This window comes from Seriola lalandi, unplaced genomic scaffold (genome assembly GCF_002814215.2).
Source record: "Seriola lalandi dorsalis isolate HSWRI2012SDOR001 ecotype SW California unplaced genomic scaffold, Sedor1 jcf7180002054542, whole genome shotgun sequence".
Lineage (NCBI taxonomy): Eukaryota > Metazoa > Chordata > Actinopteri > Carangiformes > Carangidae > Seriola > Seriola lalandi.
Window position 1 is genome coordinate 686,654 of NW_019525095.1, and position 10,956 is coordinate 697,609.

Sequence of the window (10,956 nt, forward strand, 5' to 3'; positions counted from 1 at the left end):
ACACTTTGTTGTTGCGCAATTAACTGGCCAAAATCTACACAGATTTATCAAATCCAGTGTCGTTGAAATTATGAGAATTGTCAGTGAACATTTTGTTTTAACTGTGAAAATGTCTGACCGTTAATTAATAATGCTGAAAACGTTAGTTGGTATTTCTATCCACATCCGCAGAAGAAACTCCACCGAGAAGTTACTGTGTTTGAGCAAAAATAAATACACTTATACTTCTTTAAGGGGCGGATGTGCTGTGCTTAGCAGCTAAACGCCCTGCCTACAATTTCAAATGTTTGAAAAAAGGTGAACCGACAACCAGCAGCAGCGCTTCCCATAATGCACTCCCCGATCATCAGCGGGAAACCAAAATGGCGAACGTGCTGGGGGAAAATGAACCGTTTGTTATTTTCTGATCAAGACACAAGCCCCGCAAGTTTTCGCGATGTACTTTTGATATAGATTCAAAAGCAGACGGAGCGGGATAATAGCGGTCATTTCTCTTGAGTTATTTTGTCGTACAAGTTTTTGTTTGAAGCGGAGGTGACCGAATGAGGTATTGTTGTCATCATGTTTTCCTCCTGTTGGGGGGTGTGGGTCCGACGGTCAGCGACCTGGCTAGGGTTACGGCTTTGCATGTGGATTATTCATGCTAGCAATCAGGCCTGTTGCTAACTGTTTCATGTACAAAACATTTTTTTTAATACACAAGGTTATCTCAGACTGTCCTTTTATCCAATCTTGTGCCTGGTATTGATCATGTTCACCCAGTACTCGAACAAAGGGAATCTCGGACTGACGGACAGAGGCTTAAAGGAGGCAGAAAATTTAAATCTTCAATTTCTAAAATAACCTTATGAATTCGGTTGTACAACAGAAGATAAAAAACATTAATTGATACATTTCTAGAATTACACCAGACAACTGTCACCGACAGTCAAATGCCAGATTAACTTGTGGTCTCCGAAAGTGTTCGGGAAATGGTTGTAAAAACCTCGGCCTTTTATTTTTTGTTTTTTGATGAGGGATAGATTATAGAAATACCCAGCACTGCCCTGCAGCCATCTTACTGACTGCTCGGCTGTAGTTACTTGCCAATTAGCACTAATTATGAGTATAATCACCTGTTGTTTGTACCCACTGGAGGGGAAATATCATGTGTTTCAGCATGAGGCATTGTTTTGTAATCTCCTCTGTAACGACATAATCTATCCTTGTGTTTTCTATTACCGTTACACGTGCAGGACAGTATTTTATATAAATATATGTGTGTATATATATACACATATGTAAAAGAGCACGCTGTTGCGTGTGACTTGCATTTGTAGTTATTGTTTGTAAAATGAAACATCAAGCACACTGAGGTGCACACAGACTGTAAATTGTGCAGAGAATGAAATACCTGAAAAAAAAAGTAAAATATAATTCACTGCTTTCCTTGTTGTAAATGCATGTCCCCCTGTTTTTCAGAGACTCAGGGGTTGTGGACCACCTGTCTGTCCATCTCAGAGCCCACCCCCAGCGGCAGCAGCAGGCTGTGTCCTTGTCCCCCACAAGCCTTTCTGCTAGAGGGGAGTATGGAGAAGACGGCATGTCTGGCAGGTTTACAGAGGGACAGGACGTCTTGGCCCGGTGGTCAGATGGCTTGTTCTACTTGGGGACAATCACAAAGGTTAGTGTGAGGAATCATTCATTGTGGCTCTGTAATTAGTTTTCTGTCACATGTACCATCAGATTCCTTTACTCAAACTGATGAGGTATGGCATTCTTGGTAGGATTCCTGATTTGTTTTCTTGTTTGTGTGGATGTGTGATTCCTGAGCAGTGTGTTCATGCTTTCAGAACAGTGTTTTGCAGATTTTAGGAACACATCTGTCTTTCTTGTCTTTTTCAGATAGATCAGGACAAACAGCGATGCTTCGTTGTCTTTGAGGATCGTTCAAAGTCATGGGTTCTTTGGAAGGATATTCAGACAGGTAAGATCTTTCTACTTCTAGATTAACATGTTGGTGAAATATCTGGATCTTACTATTGAATAAAAATGCATTCCTCTATCAATTGCTGGGAATCTAAAAGGATATTGTGCTATTTTATTGCCTGGCTCTATTTGTACTTGTGTGTTTGAAGTTATTTAGCTTGAAATCCTGGATTTGTATTGTGCTGTCCACACCCCTCTGCCTTCTTCTGCCTTACTTATCTCCCTACTTTTGTTACTGACAGTTAACTGTCTACAGTGTCTGGCATCAGTGCAGCAGCAGTGCAATGACCACATGTGAAAATAAGGAAAGGGGAGATACACAGAGAGGCTTTGGTCTCTCCACCTACAGATCATTAAGTTAAAATGCAAATATGATGCAGATTTCCTTTTTATAGTAAAGCTTAACATGATTTGTGACGGATGGAAAATAATTGTAGTAATTAGTTGTTTTTTTTTTTTTGTTTGTTTTTTAATAATAACTACTTCTAAATAAAGCTGATCCACATGTTGCTTCACAGCTGTATGTTCACAGTGTAGTATTACTGATTTCAAAAGTTAACAGCAGCTTGTTTTCTGCTGACCTCCAGTGGTTGAAGTTCTCACTTTGCTGCAGTGATGGTAGAAGTCCATTTGTGGTGTTTCACTACACCCCGACAGCACCTTTGGGTGTGGTAACAGGAGCAACAGACCAACAGCCTGGTATTAGGTTACTCTTTAAATGGTCACTTCATCCACATTAGTAGTGTGCGGATTGGGTTGGCCCAGTCATAAAAATGAATTCTGGGCAACAGATGGGTTGTGGGTGGGTGAAATAATATATAATGTATGAGGAAAATATTGATTACATTCTGTACAATGTGAACATATTTTAAGCTTCTGTTTAGAATGCTGATCTTGTCGTGTTTTATTATTTATTTTGTGCAGCGGCCAAACATTATTATGGATTTGGATTGAATTTGGAAGACGCCAGAGCAAAGAAATAGTCCTTATAGTCGCCTCTTTCCTGTAGAACTCAGTTTGATGTTCTTACTAGCCCGCATAACGGCTAGTTGTAAAGGAGTTGTGATTCTTTGCCCTGACGTTTTCTGTCTCTTTCAGGGGATGAAGATGATGAGGATGATGAGGACGATGACATTGTGTGCTCCATTTGCCAAGATGAAACTTCAGAAGAACCCAATGAGATTGTCATTTGTGACAAGTGTGGACATGGTACTATTCATTGTCTCTGATGCTCTTAAAACTTGAACATCTTTAATCATCTAAGTATTGCGTTCTAATCTCTGGCCATTAGGGTCTTTGTAATTCTTGAAAGAATGACCCAGTAGATGGCAGCTGGATCTAAATATGTTTGTTGTCTTTAAGGTTACCATCAGGTGTGCCACTCCCCTATCATTGATGCCTCTGTCATTGACTCAGATGACAAGTGGCTCTGCTCAGAGTGTGAGCTTACTTCTATACCCAAGGTACAGCTTTCTCTTTGAGTATAAACACATACAATCTTTAGTTGAATGTATAAGTTGTTTGATTAAATGAGTGTGTATTTACCTGATAAATAGCTATTCTGTAACTTTAACTGTAAAGAATAATGGAGAAAAGAGACTGCAAGATAAGTAAATAGCGTATATGTGTGTACATAGTATATGTTGGGGTAAACATGCTTTTTGTCCATTTGGCGTATAGAGGGGAAGTGCTCACAGGAGGGGAGCGTCTGCTAAAGGTTTTCCGCAGCAGGAACAACAGCAGCAGCAAATGGAGCTGCACCTGTCCTTCCCCTACGCCCTACAGGAACTGGTGTGGGACCAAGGCCACAAGACTAACATCCAGAAGTGTTACTGCTACTGTGGAGGCCCAGGAGAGTGAGTAACACATGAAAGCACAATTACACAAATCTGAATGCAGAATTTCCTACATGTACATGTTTTTAAGAATCTTAATATCATGTATCCCAGCGCAGTTAACCAACCTCCGTCTCTTTCCTTCTAGTTGGTACCTGAAGATGTTGCAGTGTAACAGGTGTCAGCAGTGGTTCCACGAGGCCTGTCTCCATTGCTTACAGATGCCCATGCTCTACGGAGATAGGTGCAAATACCAATATCCTAAACTATACGTTCCACAGTTGAGAATATTTATACCATGGTTGTTGAAAAGGCTCTAGTTTGGCTAGCTAGTACATCGGCTTCATGTTAATGTCACTGATTAATTCTCACCAGAACAACCAAGAAAAAAATTAGTCAATGATTTTGACACACTTTTGTTTCTGTGGACCACTCCAAGTTGTCCTGCTAGAGAAATACTGGAAATTGAGCAAAGGAAATGATACCAAATTATTTTGAGGTGAAATAAAGCCAGCTAATGGGGTAATGTGTTTTTTTTTCTTCAGGTTTTATCTGTTTATTTGTTCTGTTTGCAATGGTGGACCAGAGTACCTTAGCCGACTGCCTCTCAGATGGTAAGTGTGAATCCCAAGATGTATGTTCAGCTTTGACACAGGCATGTGACTGCACTTCTTTCCAAAGTAGTCAGTTTTTAGATATAATGCCATATCTTACCACCTATAACACAGTTACAGTCTTATAAGTGTCTTAGTTTGTTCTGTTTTTTGCGCACATTATCAGTGCCACTGTGCATTACCTGCTCCCACAATTCCTGCATTTTCTACACATATTTGGTCTTTTTATGATATTCTTTTTGAACCAGACTAATTCAAGAAAACACTGCTTTTACAAAAAATTTTCAGGGAGGATGTCACACACTTGAGCCTGTACAACTTGAGTGTGATCCACAAGAAGAAGTACTTTGACTCTGAGATGGACTTGATGGCTTACATCAATGACAACTGGGAGCTGCTGCAGCTTGGGGAGGTTAGTTTTTACTTGTAATGCTCAGATGGCCAATTGTGTACACAGTTTTGTTTTTATAGAAAGTTTTTTTTGTTTCACACATACTGTATTTGTGTAGCTTAAATGTGCTATGTGTAAGAATGTGAAGTAATTGAAATGTATTAATCGCTTTACTATTGTCGATGTGTGAACAGATTGTAATGTAACTAAAAAAATGAGACCTTCCCTGATCTTTTTCGATTGAATGTAACAACCTAAAGTAAAGGCAAATCCGATCTGATACCATATATATTAATAAACTTAATAGTTTCATCACAAAAATAAAACAGCAGTTTTCCCGAAAATCAACTCTTCTTTGCCGCTCCAAAACAGTAGCCTACACAGCATGTTGCGCCGTGCAGCCAGGGATACTACTGTTGTAGAGTGTCAAAGAAGAATTGATTTAATTGTGTTAATGTTGGCCGAGGTCACTAATAGGCGGACCATGGTCTCGGTCCAGACCCAGATGGTGACATATCCAGGTCCGACCCTATAACCTATGAGTTATTGAGAATCATACACTTTAGTGGAGCGTTTCTACCAATCTACCAATCATTAAAACTCAAGCCAGTGAGCGAGATACACACACACACACACACACACACACACACACACACACACACAGGATTAGATGAGACAGTTTTAGAAATAAGTGATGTAACTGGCGAAGTGGGATATAAGGGTGAAAGAAAGGGAAAAGAGCGAAAGATAAAAAGAGACCTTATATTGTTTATGATAAAAATGGATGAGACTGTTAAGATGTGAAATAAACTATTTTTCTAAAATCAAGCAGGTATTTTCCTTGAAATGAGTGTATTAGAACAACTACTGTAGGAATACCCTGGCTGCAAGAGTGGGTTTTGAAACAGCATGTTGTTGATTTGTGTTTGCTCATTTTCCTCCTTGCACCCTGACTTTCCTGTTTGGTAACCTCCCCTTCCCTGTGTCTGCAGCTCGCCGACACTCCAAGATCTGAGCGATATGAAAGTGTTCTGGAGGCATTAAACAACAACAGCAGCATGTAAGTTATTTCCTTCCCCATTTATTTGTTTATGATGTTCATGATAGTCTGAAAGTGGTCAAGTAACTCTTTCTTGTGTGTTCCTACCCATCATTACTCTCTCTCCTTTTTCTGTCTCTGCCAGGTTCATGTCAGGGAAGGAGGTAAAGAAGAAGAAGCACCTGTTTGGCCTGAGGATCCGTTTCCCTCCTGCTCCCCCCAACTCTGATGAGGCAACCAGCAGAGTGATGGAGAGGGCTTCACATGAAATCACCATTAAGGGATGCAAGTCCACCAAAGCACTGTCTGGCATGAGGTAAGATGTGAAACTTATATTTGATGCTACTTTAAGTTTTGAAATTTTGGGTTGGACATCACCCAGAAAAAAGCCCCCTGACTTTAAGTCATAATATGAGCTGAGTTTTTGTTAATGACACAGAATATATCCCTTAACATTCATCATTGAAAGCTATAAAGTGCTGACCTGATGCCTAAAAGTCAAAAGTGAGAAAAAGTGAGAAAAATCTGCAACAAAGCAGTGTTTATATTTTCCTGCACTTAGTGAATTGTTTCATAATATGTGACTGCTTTACAGTTTGTGTTTTTAATGCATAACTGTCATTACTTGTGAAACTACTGAAAAATGATGTTCCTGTGCTCTAGGACTTGCAGTACTTTAACCAATGGCACAGAGAAAAAGAAGAAAAAGAAGAAAAAGAGGAAGCAAGGAGCTCGTTCTCTGGAAACTCTGGCTAAACCACAACGCTCCAGTGAGCTCTTGTCCCAGGTGTGTGTTCGTGTGTGTACATTTGCATGTATGTCTTTATGGGCGTTAGCTGGGTGTGTACATAACTTTAGTTAGGGGTGGGTATTTTGACGTTATTCTGCATACATCTTGGCTCACGCAGCCATTCTTGTGAGAAAATTGTAGCCTCTAATGGACATGTTGAGAAAGTGTTAGACTAGAAGAAAAACCCACTGAGTAATGCTAACAGTTTTTACTTTGCTTTGACAGCAAATGAGAAAGCCTCTACCACTTGAGCCCCATGCATTGGATCACTTAACTTCTATCAAGTAAGTAAGCAAATGTGGTGCAAAATGAAGTCCTAAACAAGGTTAGAGATGAGATAGATTCTGTTTTGATTAATTGATGACTTGGTGTAGAAAACACCAGAAAGTGGTCAAAAATACCTGTCACAACCACCTTGACTTCCTCAAATTGCTTAATTTTCTTAACAATTCCTGATCAATTTTCTGTGTGACCAAAATAACATTAACTAATTAATATCATTAGCCTGCTAATGTTATTATTTCATATGATATTTACCCTTGGTAAGGGACGTGCTGCTCAGATGGGAAGCAGTGGCAACTGTGGTTAGTGTCAAATATATGGCACCCCTGGAATAAATTTTCTTGGAGTTTCTTTAAGACAGCATAGGCGCATCAGTTTGTCATCATTGTTTTGCAATGTGCAACTGTCAGAAAAAACATGCCAGCATCGATAAAAGGAATTTATTAGCTCAGACGCACAAATCCAATGTAGTGACAGTAAATTTCAGCAGCAGTTTTCTTTTTCCGTCTCTAAGGATTTTTATCGAACTGTTTCTCTCTCTCTTTCATTTTACTGTCGCCACACCACCAGGAGTGACAGGTCTCTGCTGTCTTCACAAACTTCAGATGTGGAATCCATAGGAGCCCTGAGCACCTCAGAAACTACCTCAACTAGCATTTCAAGACAGTCAAGGTATGTCTGCTATGCAACTGCAACATTTACCCTTTTTTTCACACTGACATTTGTGGCTCTATAGATGGCGACGCTGGTGTGTCAGTCGGTCGATCACTTCAATCCAACATCTCAACAACTATTGGATGGATTGTCATGAAATTCTGTGACATTCATGATCACCAGAGGATGACTCCTAACATCTTTATGGATCATTTGACATTTCGTGTAGTTCCACCTTGAGGTTGATATTTGTGGATTTGAGTCAAATGTCTAAAACCATTGGATGGTTTGCCATAAAATTGGTACAGACATGCAGGACATGGGGAATATGAATCTTATTTTGAAAATACATATGTTTTGAAAAACATTATACCTCCTCGACATCTGCATGCTGTCATTGCCACTGTGAGTATGTTAGCATGCTGACATTAACATCTACCTCAAAGCATCACTGTACCCAAGTGCAGCCTCATAGAGCCACTAGCATATTTAAAGATTCTTAATTTAGTTCTGTATAGCTTGTTTTTCTTAATTCCCTCAGAATTAAAATCAGTTTTTAACTTCCTCTTTTCCCATCATCAAACACCCCTCCAGCCTCTGTAGCTCCAGCAAGACGCGCACGACAGCGTGCATCATGCCTGTTTCCTCTCCACCCTTAAAGAGGAAACGTGGGCGGCCACGGCGGGCCCTGCAGCCCCCTAACCCGGAGATCCCCCCTCCCAGCCATGCAGACCCAAACCCCTCAGCAACAGAGATGCTGAGCACCCTTCCAGGGCTTCACTCAACAGACATAGTTCATGGCATGGACCCCAACAGCCAGCTCTCCCACCTCAAGAGCTCCATCAGCAGCTATTTCGGAGCAGCAGGGCGGCTGGCTTGTGGGGAAAAGTACAAAGTCCTGGCCCGACGGGTCACCCTTGATGGCAAGGTGCAGTATCTGGTGGAGTGGGAAGGAGTCACTGCCTCCTAGGCTCGCCACTGTCATCATCATTTCTAACTTTTAACCAGCACCTACAAGAGGTTTATGGCTGTGGTGAGGACGCTTACACGGCCTGTATTTGGAGCATTAATTGATATATGCCTTTGTTTAGTTTAGACAGGAGCAAGTGTTGCCTGATAAGCTTACTGTAAAGCCTACTGGTTCTGTGCAGTCCATTGTGATCATAGCACATTCAAACATATGAATTTTCTTCAGGTGTTTTAAAGATTATAGTTCATTGATAAAGACCAGGCATAGTCGTTATACCACACCATATTTATGTTATTTTGCTTTTAACTTTCATCTTCTGCATTGAATGTTTACAGGAACCCCCATTTATTCAGGGGTAAATGATTGATCAGTGCACTGCACCCGTAGGCTTTCAGATAACCGTTATTGTGCTTGTTTTTGATCCAGTGATATGCTTTTCATTTCCAGACTCATTAAGAATGAAACTGTACACAATGAACAAAATGTAGTTGTCCAGGCATTTAAATGGTGAATCATGGGGGATAAGAGAAAGAGGGGAAGTTTTGTTCAAACCTATTATTTTGACAAACTGCAATCATGCAGTGAAGAATTACATATGTTTGATTAACACTTATTTTCTTAACGTATTTGGTAAATAAAAACATGTCCCTTTCCATCAGTGACCCCTCCTTCTCTAGTCCTAGCTGCAAGTACCTCTTGTTGCCTTGGGCAGATGTATCCTTCAGTTCTGTTTGGAGAGAGTGCTCACTTGTGAGCAGTTCAGGAGGAAATCAAAACAAAAGAGATGTGCTGCTGCAAATGTTTATTATTTTATATAGAATTATACTACATTTATTATTACCTTTTCTACTTGTACTTTCTTGAATGCCTTTTTCTGTTCAAAATGGCAGATTTTTCTGATTTCTGATTTTTTTTTTTTTAAATTATGGATTGCACATATCAAATTCTATCTGTTAGGCCATCATGTCATTTGAAAAGATAAATTGAGCTTTTTTTAAACCCTACAAGGCAGCATTTAGCATGTATGTCATAACTCCCAATAGTTTGAATTTAAGTGCGTCTTAAAAAAAAAACATCCCTAAAGGAATTATAATTTCAGTGTGTAAATGTTCAGAATCCCATACACAAGAGGATACCTATTAAACTGTGTGCATTCTGAACAAACTAATTTTCTTTTCATAGTTAAGATTTTGTTAAGAATCTTCTGTCTTTGTCTAAATATATATCATTTTAAAGCATTTTGATTTGAAATTGATGATTGTTAACTTTGAAGTCTTTAAGGACCTATTTAGTTTTTACTTTCTCATAATTACTCAAAAAAAAAAAAGAAATAAAGTGCTGAGTAAGATGAATGTTGTATACCCGGTTCCCAGTTCAGAATTGTTTTGGGTTTTTTTTTTTTTTTTTTTTTTTTTTTTGCTGCCTATGCAAGTTAGTCCTGGAAAAATGTATTGTTTCATACAGCTTGACCACGGGGAGCTTCAGCATTACTATTTCGACGATTTGACTCAGGTGTTTCAATTTTGTCATGTGATGGGTGCAACAAAAAAATAATTTAAAAATGCACTTAGATTTTTCTTTTACATTCAAGTCACCTTGTAGTCTACACACTCAGGATATGCCCAGAAACTTCACTGTATTGCATAGGCCAGCATTTGCAGCTTAACAGGAGGTTTTGATATAAGTTATTTACTCAGTGTTCTTGGTCAGTATTTTTATATTGGGTCCTCCATTTGTTGCATTTCTTTGGACCGTTATGTAATTATGCCTTTTTTTTTTTTTTTTCTTATGAGCAAAATAATTTGTAGTCCCTTTTTACTGCTACTTTTGCTTGTTTAAACTGAGTCAGAAAACAATCACTGGAAAACTAATATGCTGTATGTCATTGCAAGAGGTAAATATTCAGTTAGTATGGCTATCTCCTTTTGGAGATGTTTTTGTTTGACATTGATACCTCTTCATTGTAGGGATGTAGTCAGTGCATTTAAAACTTCTCTCCTCTGTTCAGTCAGTATCTCGGCCCACATGCTGCCATCACTGGCTGCCATCACTGACTTCCAGCAGGCTTCTGCAGCCAAAGAACGTACGTCTGCTTTGTCTCTTGAGATTCTTCTTATTACATTTTTACACATCATTATATAGGTTGACGTGTTACTTCTGAACCTGTTTTGTTAAAGGATTAAATAAAAACAGATATTTTTAACTTTTGTGTCACGTGGTGTGTGTTTTTTTTCTGCCTGTAGCTAATATTTCAACTCCGGTCTCAGAACAACCCACCGTTGGAAATCTGACGGTTCTAGTGCACACGCGCCGTTCTTCGCGGCTACTGTCAATGACGACCCTCTCCACCAATCATTTCACAGACGGCGTCTAGTTATCCAATCACAAAACGCGTTGTTTAAGAGTGGGCGGA

At 39.5% G+C, this 10,956-nt stretch overlaps 1 protein-coding gene across 1 annotated transcript; it reads left to right on the forward strand.

The window, feature by feature from the left end:
- Positions 1 to 322: 322 nt before the first annotated feature.
- Positions 323 to 10,746, forward strand: mtf2 (metal response element binding transcription factor 2). Its single transcript, XM_023414811.2, has 15 exons — positions 323 to 547; positions 1,462 to 1,663; positions 1,885 to 1,966; positions 3,067 to 3,177; positions 3,331 to 3,431; positions 3,649 to 3,824; positions 3,952 to 4,047; positions 4,349 to 4,417; positions 4,706 to 4,829; positions 5,801 to 5,868; positions 5,993 to 6,163; positions 6,511 to 6,634; positions 6,863 to 6,921; positions 7,490 to 7,591; positions 8,168 to 10,746. Exons 1-15 carry the CDS (start codon positions 543 to 545, stop codon positions 8,541 to 8,543), a joined length of 1,866 nt encoding a protein of 621 aa, XP_023270579.1. The 5' UTR covers positions 323 to 542; the 3' UTR covers positions 8,544 to 10,746.
- The last annotated feature ends 210 nt before the right edge of the window (positions 10,747 to 10,956 follow it).